General features: G+C 35.0%; 1 protein-coding gene across 1 annotated transcript; it reads right to left on the bottom strand.

Annotated features, from left to right (window-relative positions):
- Nucleotides 1–9,074: 9,074 nt before the first annotated feature.
- LOC107816457 (uncharacterized) lies at nucleotides 9,075–14,696 on the bottom strand. The gene is made up of 6 exons (XM_016642180.2): nucleotides 14,422–14,696; nucleotides 13,786–14,189; nucleotides 12,878–13,231; nucleotides 11,937–12,323; nucleotides 10,950–11,167; nucleotides 9,075–10,129 (listed from the first exon to the last, which is right to left on the bottom strand). The coding sequence occupies exons 1-6, from the start codon at nucleotides 14,562–14,564 to the stop codon at nucleotides 9,881–9,883; spliced, it is 1,755 nt and encodes a 584-aa protein (XP_016497666.1). The 5' UTR covers nucleotides 14,565–14,696; the 3' UTR covers nucleotides 9,075–9,880.
- Nucleotides 14,697–16,900: the final 2,204 nt, after the last annotated feature.

The following is a 16,900-nucleotide window of genomic DNA, read 5'->3' as shown; positions in this document are numbered from 1 at the left end:
TTTCTAGCCCCAACAACCATGCCAAATCATATACCACCTCCCCAAACTTATCCAGTGATCTACACCTCACAAGCACCAAACCCTTTCACCCCGCCTTAATCATGGCTGGAAATAGGACTGCAAAACCATGCACTCACCTTCTCAATGATAGTTAGATTCCAAAATCCATAAGACACAGCTCAGATAGTAACAGATGGTATGACAGTAGCCATGACTCTCTATGGCCAGTACCAGTGGATAACAACACAGATGATGCCAACCACAACATGGGAAACCCTTTTCCTCAATCCAGAATCAACCAACTCCTCCAACCTATGCGGAGTTACTTTTTTTATCCACCCTCATAGTCCCAAATTCCTTGGATACACGAATACATACACCTGCCACACCCCATATTTTCCATGTCTCCAATGAGCCTATTCGAACCACTCACTCCCTCAACTAGCTCACTACGTCCACAACCACCAAGCCCAAGAGATCAAGAAATACTCACTCCTCAGGAAATCACAACAGTTATGGTAGAAATGAGGGAAAAAAGGACGGAACCAGTGTGGCTAGGGGTCTGTCATATCTCCGTCCTCAAGGAGAAATATGACAAAAAATTTCTACTCAATTGTCCACCAGAGGTGACCAAGTATCTAATCAAACTGTGACAAACGGTGAACCCAAAAGTGGAGAAATTAGCAGTGGTGATCACACCAACACTCGGGGAGGCATCTCAGCCAACTAGCGAGGAGAACCAAATTATGGTGGAGCAGGAAACAGCCCCACCAAACCCACCTCCACGCAGTAATTCTATGAATTTTGTCATCTGAAACTGTAGGGGTGCCCAATCTCCAGACTTCAGAAGGAACTTTCGTTCCATGCTTAATTACTACATGCCACCACTAGTCGTGCTCCTAGAAACACACCTAATGGATCATGCAATACTCAAGGATGACTTTGACTTCACAAATCTCTCAAAGGCACTAACTGAGGGACAGGCGGGGGACATAGTAGTTTTATGGACTACCACTATAGTTAATGTTACTTAAATTGCCATCACAAAATCAAGAGATTTACTGCATGGTACAGGTATGTCCCCAAGGTCCACCCTTTTTATTATCAGCTATTTATGCAAGCACATTATTATCATATAGAAAATTACTATGGCAAAATTTAATGTCCATAGCTAATACTTATAAAGGACCATGGGTCGTAGGTGGTGACTTCAATGACATACTATACTCAAATGAAACATTTGGTGACTGTGCTTTAAATAATAATAGAGAATATTTAATGCTAAATTATTTCAACTATTGTAAGCTCATAGACTTAGATTTTAGGGGCAATAAATATACATGGACAAATAAACATAGACGAGGAGCCATGATATTGGAAGGATTAGATCGCATAATTGCTAATTATGAATGGCTTACCATTTATCCAGAAGCACACATACACCACTTACCCAGAACACATTCTGATCATTGTCTGTTACTGTTAACTCTCCTTAAAAAAGCTCTATCAAGAGCTAATACTTTTAGATTCGAAACTATGTGGTTAGCACACCAAGAGTTTTCTCAATTAGTAAATCAAGTGTAGAATGACAACTCTCCTTAAATGGACGCAATTGAAAATTTACTAACTTAGTTCAACTATGGAATAAAGACACTTTTGGCAATATTTTTTACAAAAAATAAAATAAAATATTCTAGCTCGACTAGCAGGAATACAAAAATCTCCAAATTATCCCACTAGTAATTTTTTACAAGACCTAGAAAAAGATCTTATTTACCAATATAATCAAGTACTAACACTTGAAGAGGATTTTTGAAAATTGAAATCTCGCGTCAATTGGCTTAACCAAGGGGACGTGAACACAAGATTTTTTCATTTATCTACACTAAAGAGAAGACACCGTAATCGTATAATTGCCCTCAAAGATTCAACATGCAATTGAATTTCCAATCACATACAACTTCAACACCTAATAACGGACTATTATAAAAACCTTTATACTACTACTCACACCATCTCTCAAAGAAGTTACCCAACAACTAATTATAATTCTCTAACTCAAGTAGATTCTTGCGCTATAACATCACCAGTAACGGATAACGAAATATTTGAAGTTGTCCATTCCTTCCAGGCACTAAAATCATCAGGGCCCGATTGCCTTCACCCATTATTTTTTCAAAAATTCTGACCTCAAATAAAGCAATCAGTAATTCAATTCTGTAAACATATTTTCCAACGGGGACACATCCCAAATGACTTAAACAAGACATATACATGTTTAATCGCTAAAATTAAAAGTCCATCAACAACGTCTCAATTTAGACCTATAAGTTTATGCAATACACTGTACAAAGTCATTACCAAAATAATTGTTAATCGAATAAAACTATTTCTAGACAAAATTATTCACCCTGTACAGTCAGCTCTCCAAAAAAATCATCGAGCAACAGACAATGCCATAATCGTTCATGAATTACTAAATCATTTTAGAAATTCTAGGTCAAAATGCTCAAACATGCTTCTTAAAATAAACCTAGAAAAAGCATTCGATCAACTGGAATGGAACTTTATACGCCAAACTTTAACTTACTTTAATTTCCCACAAAACTTAATCTCACTCATTATGTCCTGTGTATCAACAACCACTACCTCTATACTTTTAAATGGTTCCCCTACCAATTTCTTCACACCTACTAGAGGCATTAGGCAAGGAGACCCGCTATCACCATATCTCTTTATTATGTGCATGGAAATGTGTAACGACCTGGCCGGTCGTTTCGAGAGTTATAGCCCCGTTTTCCCTATTTCTGCTTTTTTGTGCTTTTCAGGTATATTATTATATATCGGGTTAGTTGGTTTGGGTTCAAAGTGGTTTCAGAGTGAATTGAGACACTTAGTCTCTAAAGTAGAAGCTTAAGTTAGAAAAGTCAACCGGACGTTGACTTATGTGTAAACGACCTCGGATTTAAATTTTGATGATTACGTTAGCTCCGTTAGGTAATTTTGGACTTGGAAACATGTTCAAAATGATATTTTGAAATCCGTGGTAGAATTAGGCTTGAATTGGCGAAAGTTAGAATTTTGGCAATTTTGGTCGGTAGTGAAAATTTTGATATCGGGGTCAGAATGAAATTTCGAAAGTTGGAATAGGTTCGTGGTATTATTTTTGACTTGTGTGTACAATTTGAGGTCATTCGGACGTGGTTTAGCAGGTTTCGGTATCGTTGGTGGAATTCGGAAGTTTAGAAGTCCTTAAGCTTGAATCCGAGTGTAATTTGGCATTTTGATGTTATTTTGAGTGATTTTATGATTTGTGTAAGTTCCTATGATGTTGTGGGTTATGTTGGTATGTTTGGTTGAGGTCCCGAGGGCCTCGAGGTAATTCCAGGTGATTAACGGAACAAGTTTTGAAATTGGAGGAATTGCTGAAGTTGAACTCAGCTGTCATAATCGCACCTGCAGATGTCTCATCGCAGGTGCGAGCCTGCAGAAGCGAGCGGGAGATCGCAGATGCGAGATTGGAGGAGCTGGGCAGAAGGCGCAGGTGCGATAAAGTTCCCGTACCTGCGAGGTCGCAGGAGCGTGTGGGAGTCCGCAGGTGGGTAGGAGAGGTCGCATCTGCGAGTCCGTAGATGTGGATAAGTGCCCGTAGAAGCGAAAGTGAGGAGGTCAGGCAGTGGCCACAGGTGCGAGGTCTTTTCCGTACCTGCATGGTCGCATATGCGGATATGGAGCGCATGTGTGAAGTTGTGGTTTTTAATGATTTTTCGCAGGTGCGGAGGTTCTTGCGCAGATGCGGCACCGTAGGTGCACATATTTAGCCGCAGGTGCGAAAGACCTGGGCAGAAACTATAAATGGAACACTTCGTGAATTTTGGTTCATTTCCACCATTTTCAAGTCGGGTTTTGGAGCTTCCGGAGTGATTTTGAAGGGAGATTCAAGGGTTTTCAGTGAAGTAAGTTGCTTGGGCTCTAATACTCCTATCTATGGTATTTTTCCATTGTATTATCATCTAATTAGTGGAATTTAGGGGTGAAAATTGGGGGTTAGGGCTTGGGATTTTGGAGAATGTAATTTGAGGATTTAAGGGACCAAATGATGTCGGATTTTGATGAATTTTGTATAGTTAGACTCGTGAGTAAATGGGCTTTCGGGTTTTGTGACTTTTGTCGGATTTCGAGACGTGGGACCGTGGGTCGGGTTTGAGTAGATTTTGGATTTTTGGTCTAATTTAGTAGTTTTCTTGTGGAAGTGATTCCTTTAGCATATATTAATAGTAGTGTACTGCGTGTGGCAAGATTCGGGATGCTTGAAAGCCGATACGAGAGCCAGGGGCATTTCGGAGTAGGGATTTGCTCGGATTGAGGTAAGTAACGGTTGTAAATCTAGTCTTGAGGGTATGAAACTCCGGATTTTTGTGTCATGTGACTATTTGAAGGTGACACACATGCTAGGTGACGGGTGTGTGGGCGTGCACCATTGGAAATTTGTGACTTGGTCCGTCCCGTAGCAACTGTAAAGTTGAACAACCCGTTGTAGCTATATGCTCCTTATGTGTTTTAGAAAGATTTACTGTAAATCATGCTAGATACCATGTCTAGGCTTTTATGCCAGTATTGTTTGGACGCTTAGAGGTCGTTTCTTGTTGCCCGCTCACTGTTTTAGTTGATATTCCGTACTCAGTCATGTTCATGCATTCTTACATCATAGCTCAGTCTCTGCTATTTTATTTGTTTCATCTTATTAATGTTGTTTGGACTGATTTCTTTGATTTCTGAAAGCCCGAGAGACAGGAGAGGTTTATGACTGAGTGAGGCCGAGGGCCTGTTTGTGAGGTATTGTATCTCAATATGTGAGCTGTCCGTGCGGATTCTGATATGATATTATAGCACATGAGTTATCCGTGCACATTATAGTGCTTGGGCTGTAGGAGCCCCTCCGGAGTCTGAACACCCCCAATGAGCACAGGTACCTACTAAGTATGAGTGCTGAGTGCTGAGCGATTGTGAGGCTGAGCGATTGTGCGCCTGGAGTGGTTGTGATATTGGAGTGATTGGGGGGGACTGGTGATGTTAGACCGAGGGGCAGTATATGATTTCATAATCCATGCTCATAGTTGCTTTGAGTCCTTGTTTGAGAACTGTTGAAAGATATTTTCTAATTGATTTACTTGAACTTGATTTAAATAAGCCGATTTGTCTTAAACTCTGGTTACAAAGCATGCCGCACTTTACTAAATTTTTGTGATATGAACGATACTTGCATTTAGCTCGTCACTACTTCTCAGCCTTTATTTATTTATGTTACTTACTGAGTTGGTGTACTCATGTTACTCTCTGTACCTTGTGTGCAGATCCAGGCATTCTTAGTCACGGTAGCGGCTGTTGATATTCCTGTAGCTGATCATTGGAGTTAGCAAGGTAGCTGCCTGGCGATCGCAACCCTGTTTTTTCCTTCTTTATCTCCCCTTAGTTATATTTTTGGATTTTTTTTCCAGAATATGTTAGTCTTATTATGGTCGGACCAGTTTTTAGTAGTTGCTCATGATTCAGTGACACCCCGATGTTTGGGGCTTTTCATTCCGCATTTTTATTTTTGAGTTCAACCCTTATTTCTTTTATGAAATTCTGCTATACAAGACGCCCTTTTGGCATATCTGTGAATGAATTATTGTAGTATTGTAGGAGTCGGCTGGCCTAGTACCATCGATAGGCGCCATCATGACAAGTTTGAGTTTAGAGTCGTGACAAAATGTTATCTAGAATTATAAATAATGTTGTGGACTACAATCAATAGAAATCGATTTCCTTAAGCGCAAAACTCCACAAATATCACACTTGTTTTTCGCGGACGACATTATAAACACTACTAGTTGTCATAAAATTATTGATCTACCGGATCACTTCACTCAACTATCAGGTCAAAAAATCAATTTTGAAAAATCAAGAGTTTATTTCTCTAAATATTACACACCCACAGATAAGAATTTCATACTTACATCTTTCAATATAGTGGAAGAAAAATCTTTTGGTAAATATCTAGGATTCCCTCTCTTTACTTCAAAGGCAACCAAGAGGGATTTCAATTTATAATTGATAATTTTAAAAATAGGCTTGCAGGGTGGAAAACGAATCATCTCACAATGGTAGGGCATATTATCCTAATAAAGTCAACACTAAATTTCATACACAATCATATAATACAATTTATATCACTTCCTACTCATATAATTATAAAATTAGAAAGCTACCAAAAGAACTTTATTTGTTTGGGGTTCGACTTCTAAAAAAAAGGCTTCATCTCCTTAAGTGGGAAAAAATAACTACACCAAAAGAACAAGGAGGACTAGGTATTCAACGACTAAAGGATAAAAATAATGCCTTACTAGCTAGTACAACTTAGAGGCTATTTCACAACCCTCATGCACCATGGGCAGCCATTCTAATATCTAGATATATTACTACGCCTAGGTACCCAATTAAAAGAACCTCTACTTTATGAAAACACATCATCGTGGGTGAAAGACATGTCAAAATGGATTACTTTGGCATGTCACAAAAGGTACCACGTAAGATTCTGGACGGACAATTGGCTAGCTCCAAATACCAACATTCGAAGCCTTATTCAGGGGCCATTAAAACGTAACGAAGATAATTTAAATATAGCTACTATTTTACACATAAACAGTAGCCAATTCTATCAACTATCCTTTGATTTACCCCAACACATAGTTGACAGAATAAATAGTACTTACATGTCTCTACACGTAACAACACCTGATAGTATCGTTTAGGGACTAATTCCAACGGGTAAATTTACTGTCAACTCTTGCTATAAAGCACTCACACAATCACACCAAGGAGCAAACCATCATGGCTGGATTTGGCGACTCCACATAATGCCAAAAAATAAAAAAACAAATAAGGTTGATTAGCCACAATCGACTGCCAACCAAAGCTTACTTACACAAAGTTAAGAATTACTTATTCTAACGTGTGCACAATTTACAAAATAGGTGAGGATTCGGTAAGTCACATATTATTACATTGTATAAATGCAAATCAATGCTGGCAAGATCTGAAATTAAGGAACCTTATACAAACAATAAACACTGTAGGAGTTCCAAATCTTGTTTAGCATAAACAACTCATTCTCCAACATAACCATTCAAATACAGTTACCATTCCTTTACAACAAATAATTCCTTTTACCTTATGGCATCTATGGAATACTCGAAACAACAACTGCTTTGAAAGTTTAAAGGTGAAACCGTGTCCTAACACCATATACCAACTAGCTAACGAATATTACTACCTAACAACCAGCTCACTTCACAAAAAAATAAAATTACCTATGTAAGTTAAATGGGAACCTCCTCCGTATGGAATTTTTAAGTTAAACACGGATGAGGCAGTCAACAAAACAAAACCCTCAGCTGGATTTGGGGGCGTATTCAGAGATAACAAAGGGGATTGGATAATGGGCTATGCGGGCCAACACCCAATAACCAATGTTATCGATATAGAACTTCTGGCATTGCTAAGAGGATTGCAAATTGCAGCCACGCATAACCTAACGCCACAGGAAATCCAAATGGATGCACAAGAGGTAATAAAAATGCTTCACGGTCCACTCCTAATGTACTCACCTTTGCTTACTGATTGCAGATTCCTGATCCAGAACCTGAGTAATCCACCAGTACTTCACACTTACATGGAGCAAAATATGGTAGCGGATAAATTAGCACATTTTGGAATGGAACTAACTTGAAGCAATATCACCTTTTTGGCAACTCCCCCATATTTCATTGGGACGCAACTCATGGAAGACAAGTAGAGCCATACGACATCAGGTACTTTAAAGGGCTGCTATTTAGGAATTAGCTAATGCATCCTAAAATTCAAATTTTCAATTCAATTTTTCATGACAAAAAATATTTCGAGTTGTCCTGAAGTTAAGATTTTTTAAGTTTAAAATTTCAGGATAAAATAAGTGTTGGCTGATCTCTACATAACATTTATGAGAATGGTTATTTGTGCACTTGCCCTGAAAAATGCATTTTCAGACCATGCTGGCCCAAATTTAATTTTGCTTATGGATTGCTAGGCCGTCACAAGAAACCCAAAACTGTAGAAAAACCCAATACATACAATGCGCTTTATAACTGAAACAGCCAAGAAAAAGAGACCATACAGACTCGGTCCTTTCAGGAGGAATAGGGCTGTTCAAATCAACCCTTAAAACCAATTACCATTAGAGAAAGTTTATCAATATTCTTGCAAAATCGAAAAAAATAAAATGAAAATTCACCTGGGTTTTTTCCGAAAAAATATCACTGTAAAGTCGCTCTCAAAATAAAATGACAAAACATATATATTTTTTTGAATATATATATATATATATATATATATATATATATATATATATATTTTATACACTTTTACGACTACTAAATATAAATAATTTTGACAGCAGACTAAAAGTGATCATTGCTTCTTTTTTTCCCCGAAACAAATGCCACTTAGTAGGACTAGAGACGTTCCATAACTTTGTGCGTCAATTTTGATCTTTAAATGTGCAACTCGTTCAATTCATCCAATTTGAAGAGGCTGAGAAAGTGATTCATTCAAGGATTAAAATAAATTTAAACCAAATCAACCAATCAAAAACATGGGTAAATTTAAGTTACATTATTAGTCCAAATCAAATTATGCGAGAGTTTTGTTAAAAAGTAGAGTACAAAAAGTACTAATTATGGTTTGAATGGTGTCTTAGCTAATGATTTGTTCCTTAGAGATGGGTTATCCTATTAGCAACTCAATTCTATAGCTAATAAACTTTAGATGAAATATTAGATGCGATAACATAGTTTATCAACTCGCCATATTTTAGTTTGTTCAAATTTAATTTGGTCAACTCACCAATATGACCCCAAATTTAAATACAACTGCTCTTAAGGAAGAAAAAAAAAGAAAAAAAGAAGAAAATAGTTCTTAAAAGAATTAGGTTCCTAACCACAGTCTACAAAATATTGCATGGCAATGGAAAAGAAAAAGTTGAATATTAGCGCATATATAAGTCGTCTAAATACTACTCCATCAACTATGTGTACAAGTATTTGAATGTGTACATTTTTTCCTCATCATAGGCTCATAGCTAATTAAACTACAGAATACAGTTAATACAAAATCAAGACATATACTAATTGCTCTATAAATATAAATCTCTTATTGTTTATTTGTTTAGTTGTCTACCCTTTAATTTCTAAAACCATAGTGGGACAAAAATCAAATCAAGATCTTATCCCTTCATATGCTCCACCTTGTTTTTAATTCCATTGCATGGTCCGCAGCTTTAATTTGCCTTTTGAATCAACTCGGATAAACCCTTATTTAAAAGCTCTAAAAAGTAGTAGTAGTAGTAGTAAATTAAAGCTACGTACCCTTGTCTTTATTTTCATCCACTTTCCTTTTTGCCCTTTGCTTTTCTCTCTTTTTCCTTATTCAGTACAGTCAAAATATATCACCAAAACAATCAGTCATCTATCCCTTTAACTCCATCTTTCATACTTTTCCAAAGCTCCCATATGCGAAGATAACTCGTGCACTAAGTTTTCGCTATGCGCAGGGTCCGAAAAAGTGCCAGATCATAAGAATTTACCCTATATTTCTGCAAGAGCCTGATTACGCGACTCAAACCCATGACCGAGATTGCTTTTATTTCTGGGCCACCCCTTTTTTTTTGTCCTTTTGTGGTAGTATTTACAGAAAGCTATGTCTAGGCAAAGGAATATTGAGGATATTCATATTCATGCATTGCACATTCATGATCTAGTCATCAAAGTAAAATGAACTTAGTGACTGGTGGGGTACTTAATTATCAGTGAGCTGGAAAGAAAAGTGGTGAAGAATCTCTTTGTAATTTCCTATCAGAAACTTTCACTTTGCTCATCTTGTTTTCGCACCAATGCAACTGTTCCTCATTCACTTCACTCATTCTCAATACCCTTGACACTAGTTTTAGGTCTATTAAAGACATTAATATTCCCATCTCTTCCTCTTCTCTTAGCCTTCTTTTATTCCTCATGCACTTCCCCGATCGTCGTAGATCTTTCACCTTTGATTTTTTCTGCAAGTCATATTCTTCAACAATTAATATTATGTATACAGGATTTAGCTTTTATGTATAGATAGTGTAAAAAGATTTTACATTACAAAGTCTTAAAAGTCAACTTTTTGTAACATGATAACAAGTATGCATTTTTGTAACTTGAAAAACATGGTGAGTGATTGTTGCAACCTATAAAATTAATTACTAGCAGTGTAAAAATCTTTTACACTATTAGATAATGACAGTATTTATAATATATAAATAAAATCAAATTATATACACCGTTAGTGTAAGAAACTTTTACACTCGGTCACCTTTACATGTTGTAGCAAGTAATATAGTAGTCGTTTGGACATAAGAATTGTAAAATTCGAAAAAATGGTGAAAACAATTTTCAAGTGAAAATGGTATTTAAAATTTGTGTTTGGACATAAATTTCAGTTTGGGTTGTTTTTGAAGTTTTGTGAGCGATTTGAGTGAAAATTTTGAAAAATAGTTTTTCGGATTTTTTCAAATTTTCAAAAATTTCCAAAATGCATCTTCAAGTGAAAATTGGAAAGTTTATATTCGAACGCTGATTTCGAAAAAAAGTGAAATTTTTCTAGAAAAAACTTCAACCAAATTTTATGTCCAAACGGGTCCAGTATGTCTTATTTTCAAGATTACAAATCTCATATTTCAATTAAATTTATTTTGATATCTTTTGGCTAACTTCATAGTGTAAAAAGTTCTTTACATTTTAAAGTATACTTAACTCTAGTATAAATAGTTGTGAATTTCAAAGATAGCAATGTGAACAAAGAAAAATTAATTACAAAAATAGTGTTTAGATACTTGCCTTTTGGTTGACTTTCTTTAGTAAGAGGAGGAGAGTTGCATCAGCTGAACCTCTTCTGTTTCTTTTAAAGAAAGCTGCCATTAATATTTGGCAACGATTCTCCTTGTCTGCCTTAAGGAAATTCATAAATGTTTTGATTGCTTCTTTCATTATCTGGAGAAATGAATCTGAAGATATTCTTGAACAATAATCTTCCTGCCCTTTATCCTCCTCCGAATCTAATCAAAATAAAGTAAAGAATATATTAAAACATCTCGGATATATTAAGAGATTTTTAAGGATTCATAGTGTATATTCCATGTCATATTTGTTTCTCTAATATTCAACGCCCGATTCCTGTAATACACAAGACTACTGAATAGTGAACGTGTGATTCCATTTCAATTTATTTAAAAGTATGAGATTATTTGATAAAATTTGAGTAATAATTATAAACAAGTTTTAGTATTATATAACGATCACAGTGTAAAATTCTTTTCCACTATCAGATTATTTAAAATATAGTTATAAGTAACTACCCATGATAAACGGAATTGGTAACATGAGAAAAGAGAAAATAAATTTTGCTCTAACAATTTCAAAAAATTCATTAGATGCCGACTGTGAATATAATTAAGTTAAATCCTTGGTTAAAAAGTAAAAAAAACTAGCTAGGTAAAAATGAGATTTTTTTTTTTCGTTGACCATATTCAACTAGGACTTTCATATTAAAAGATACAATAACATAAACATTGATGCTCTTTCTTAATTAGTTGTCATGTTTTTCTTTCGCATGCCCCTAACTAATTTATTCTTATCTCTCTTCAATAAATGTGCAGTCTATAATTAATGTATGATTTATTTTAAAGAACAATTAATATTAATTAAGAGCAAAATAAGAAAAACAAATTTAATTATATTTTGATTTTTTAAAATGACAAGTATTCTGGGCCAAATATTTTTAGTAACCTTGACAACTAAAAGAGGACTGAGGGAGTAATTGATTACCTCGATATTCAGGAACTTGAAGCAACTTAGGAGCAAAGCCTCTCATCTTAGCATAAATCTCTGGTCTTTTCCCATGTTCATAGGGTTCATTCTCAACATATCTTTGTAAAAGAACTTGAAACTGTTGAAATTGCTGAGCAACATAAGCAGGACAACCTTGGTCCGATGATTCCTTATTACGTGAAGCTCTTATACGTTGGAAATATTTGTAGTTCCAACTCAGAGCTTCCCATGCTAAGCACACCTGAGCTACATAAGCTGCCTCCAGTTCTTGAAATGGATTAATATGGTGTCGATAATCTGAAGATTTCTTGTTCCTTGTTGATAACTTGTGAACAATCCTATCTGATATTGATCTTGGACATGCTTGAATAGATCTTAAAGTTTCTGAATAAGGGTTTGTTACGTTACTTCAATATTAGTGAGAATACATAAAAGAAAATGAGGGATAATTGCATATATAATTGCTGAACATTATCTATTATATAAGGTAAAGTCACAAAATTATTTATTATTAAAATAATTGAACTATGTATGAATTGTTCAAAAAATACAAAATTAAATAACTAGAAGGTTAATTTTTTAGTGCCGGATTATGACATGTCATGCGCCACATCAGTACTCTGTCATTTTTTAAATTCCACATTAAATTAAGAGATGGAAAAAATTTCAGTGTACAAATTTTGCCTACCCAAATTTTAAACGTAAGGCAATTGAAAAGATCATTTAAATGATACCAAAAAGAAGAACGATTGATGTATTGAAGTCGTTCATCTCTATAAAATTATCAAAAATTGATATTTTCCTGTCATTTGTATTTTTTAACGAATTTACACATATTTTAATTCTTTTCATGCGGTAAAAATAGTTTTATAATTAGGTAAAGTTTAGTAACCATACGTTGAAATTAACCTAGAAAATGATGAAAGTCAGAAAATTACCTGTTTCATGTAGCTTTTGCGCACTAATTCTATCAAAAAACAGCATTTCCTCATCATATTTTTGGAAGATTGTATAAGACTCCCATTTAGGGCAACTTCTCCTTGAAGAAGAAGAAAATGGATCTTCAGTTGTTGAGTCTTTAATGGAGCTTCTCCATTCAGTGGAACTCTTAGAAGTAGAACCAACAGTACAAGAATCTCCAAATATTTCATGCTCTTCTTCCTTTTCTTGAAATTGCAACTTCTTGCTCTCTAACTTTGATATTAATGGTGCATTAACAAACATATTTTCCTCTCGACACAAATTATTTTCCATCACTTTCTTGTCTTTAATGATTTCCCTGTAACAGTTTCCTGTAACATCAACATAATCAAGAAAATAATATGCCTTAATTAGCCAAGAAGCTTGAAATATTCATCATTACTAACATAACAAATCTTATTAACAATAACAAATTAAACTCATGTGTAATCTCACAAGAGGGGTATAAGGAGGGTAGTGAATATATAACCTTACTACCTTGTGCAAGTAGAGATATTATTTTCGATTAGAAGCGGACCAATTCTATACAAAGAGGGGCCACCGACACTCATAAAGTTCGGCAAAAAATTCATGTATACATATGTTTTTAGAAAATAGATATATATTAGTAGTGGACACTCTATATACAAAACAGATTTTGTTTGAACACAAAAGTGCATCCGCAACCTTCAAATCCTTGGGTTTGCCTCTAGCTTCGATAGGCCCTCGGACTCAAAACAAACATGTAAAATCATAACAGTACAGAGAACAAATATAGTAGCGTAAAATTGAAGAAAACAGTAACAACAACATAATAGTAGAAAAACGAAAACACAAATAATATCAGGTAGATAACAAGTTTATTAAGATTTATAAAATTTAGTACCATGATTATTGATGTTGTTATCGATCAAGTCTAGTCCATTATTTGTGTTTAATTCCTTGAGAAGAGATGATGTGGGGCCAACTTGGTTGATTTCAGAATAACAACAAGAATCAGAATCATCATCTCTTCTTGGAATCTTTTCTTTGACTTCCACTTCATCATAAGTATGAATAGATTCTGAATCTACTGAGCTATAAATAGACTCTTCTTCAGTAGTACTACAAGTTTCCTCTGTTTCTTTCTCAAAATCAGGAAATTGATCATTTTCTTGATATTCACTAATTATGTCAGCTACAAAATAATTTTCCTCCACTGACTGATGGGCATCATTATGGTAATACTCATTTTCTTCCTCCATTTCTTCATCGTCAGAAAATTCAGCAAATTCATATCCATCTTGATTCCTACAAAAAAAAAAGGCAATTCTTTTTTTTAGTCAAATTGTAAACCGAAATTCTTTCTGACTCGTGAAATCAGTCACTTATACTTATATTAGGAAAGACTGCCCTATATCACACCCCTTGAGGTGCGGCGCTTTCCCGATCCCTGAACTGAATGCTTCGTATACCAGGCTGCCCTTTCTGCCATATAAACTAAGAATTAAAACATTAGGAGGAAAGGAAAAACTAAAAATACCTCCAGAAAAATGGATTTCCACCAAGGAAGTAGAAGAATTTGGCAAGTAAAATGGAAGTGAAGTAGGAGAACAGTAAGAAAAGAAGAAAAGAGCTAGAGAAATTGTAGAACAAACTAGCAATTGTTTCTTCTGAACATTGCATTTTTTTTCTATATGGTTGAAGATACAAAGGTTTTTGAGTCTGTATCGATTTTGCACAAAGCAGAGCAAAGTAGCACTAAAATAAAGGAGTAAACTTTAATTGCTTTCTAAAATTCTTTGTTTGTCATGCTGGTCTATTGCTTTTCCTATGGAGTTTACTTAAATATCCTTATGCATAAGACACTTGATTTTTTATGGGTGTCAAATACGCGCAATTAACTTTATTTAAGTGATAGTAATATGTACGCAACTTTATCAAATATTGCATACAACATTTTTTCCCACCAAAATGCAAAAGAAAAGTAGCTCATTACCACAATTTTCCAATTTTTTTTCTCACTACTAGGAGGGTAATTCGGTGCTTTAAGTCGTTAAGTGTGTTATTAATCTGGTGTTATTAATCTGTATTTGTAAGATATTTCTGGATATAGAAAATAACGTAATAATAGAAATGTAGAAGGAATAGTAATTAATTTGAACCCACTGAATTCATAGTGTTTCTTTAAGGAATTCAATCCTCTCCTAGTACCCGAGGTTATGGATTATTTCCTCTCAGGATAGAATGAATTACATACTGGTGTAGCGGTACTTCACAAAAAAGACCGATTTGGACTAAATATTAATATTTAACAAATAAATTTGGTCGAAAAAAATCCGAAGTCGAGCAACGACGATATCGCGAGACTTTTCTTCTTCCCAACTCTTTAAGAACTAGAAGGATTGTAATCATATATATATACTCAACAAATGAGCTTTCATCCTCCAATATGAGACAATGTTTCTTTGTAAAGGAAGGAAAATCAACATTTTATTTTCCCTCCATTTTCCTGTCACGACCCAATTTCACCTATAGGTCGTGATGACGTTCAACACTACAGCTAGGTAAGCCAACTAATAAATTAAACATATATCGATAAAATTTAAATCTAAGAAAAATAATAAGACACCAAATTCTACCAATGTGTATGCCAAGACCTGATATCACAAGTGTATGAGTATCTAGTAGATTATACAAAACTCCAAATACTGTCTGAAATGCAAATAGACAGAATTAAGAATACAAGAAGAGGCACTGGTAGCTGCAGGACGGCTCAGAAAGGCAGCTCACCACTATGCCCCTGGATAACGAGGATGTGCTATGATAGGTCCTTTACTCGTATCTGTCTCAGATCCTGTACAAAGAGTGCAGCAAGTGTAGTATGAGTACGTAAACAATGTGTACCCAGTAAGTATCAAGCTTAATCTCGAAGTGGTAGAGACGAGATGGCCGACTTTGACACTCACTAAGGGTCAACAATAATAAATGGAATAAATTATAATTATTCAAATCAGCATGATTCACAGAGTTATCAATAATTTTATTCATTTAGCAGAAATAATAAAAATCCTTCAAATGCAACAATTTCCAATCTATTAATTAAATCCTTCAATTTCAATAAAAATTCCAATTTATCAAATAGCTATACAAGCTGCAATTCAATTTCAATAAATTTTCAATTTATTAAATAACTTTACAAGCTACAATTCAATTGTCCAAAAATCGTGTAATTATTATTATTATCAAGCACGATTTCTACCGAGGCCGTACGGCCCGATCCATAGTTTCGTGTACACTGCCGAGGAACGTGCGGCACGATCCATAGATGTATCTATCCTGCCGAGGCGTTCGGCCCGCTCCACAAGAAAGGAGAAAATTTTCTTATGTACCTCCGGAATGAGAGTATATTTATTATAAGATAAATTCAGGAGGAAGAACAATTTCTCTTAACAATTAATTAATTTAAATAGAAAAATCAAGTATAAGAGATTTTCATCCTTTAATAATTTTATCTAACAATTCACAAGATTAGACAAGTAATATTAATTAAACAAAGAATATAATTTATACAAGTAATTCATTCTTTGAGTCCTAAACTACCCGAACTTTAGCATTAATAGTAGCTACGCACGGACTCTCGTCACCTCGTGCGTACGTAGCCCCCGCAATTAGCAATAATTATTTAATTTAATCACCTATGAGGTAATTTTTCCCTTACAAGATTAGACAAGAGACTTACCTCGTCTTGCTCTAATTTAATCTACTAGTAGACCCTTTCCTCGATTATTCAACTCTGTCTCGCTCGAATCTAGCCAAAATAATTCGATACAATCATTAAAATTTATAGGAATAAATCCTATAAGAAAATACTACATTTTCAATAAAATCCCGAAATTAATTAAAAATCCGTCCGTAGGGCACACGTCTCGGAATCCAGTGAAAGTTACGAAATCTGATAACCCATTCAATTACGAGTCCAACCAAACTAGTTTCACTTATATCCGACTCCGAATCGATAC

This window comes from Nicotiana tabacum, chromosome 15, assembly GCF_000715075.1.
Source record: "Nicotiana tabacum cultivar K326 chromosome 15, ASM71507v2, whole genome shotgun sequence".
Classification (NCBI taxonomy): Eukaryota; Viridiplantae; Streptophyta; class Magnoliopsida; order Solanales; family Solanaceae; genus Nicotiana; species Nicotiana tabacum.
Note: the sequence above shows the minus strand (reverse complement) of the source record. Positions and strands in the feature narration are given on the sequence as shown.

Bases quoted from the DNA above. Each gene is read 5' to 3' on its own strand.
- LOC107816457 (XM_016642180.2), bottom strand. From the start codon at position 14,564: ATGCAATGTTCAGAAGAAACAATTGCTAGTTTGTTCTACAATTTCTCT. The intron at 14,190-14,421 runs GTATTTTTAGTT...TTTTTTTTGTAG, and splicing joins GGAAATCCATTTTTCTGGAG to GAATCAAGATGGATATGAAT. The intron at 10,130-10,949 runs GCAAGTATCTAA...TATGACTTGCAG, and splicing joins TAAAGAAAGTCAACCAAAAG to AAAAAATCAAAGGTGAAAGA.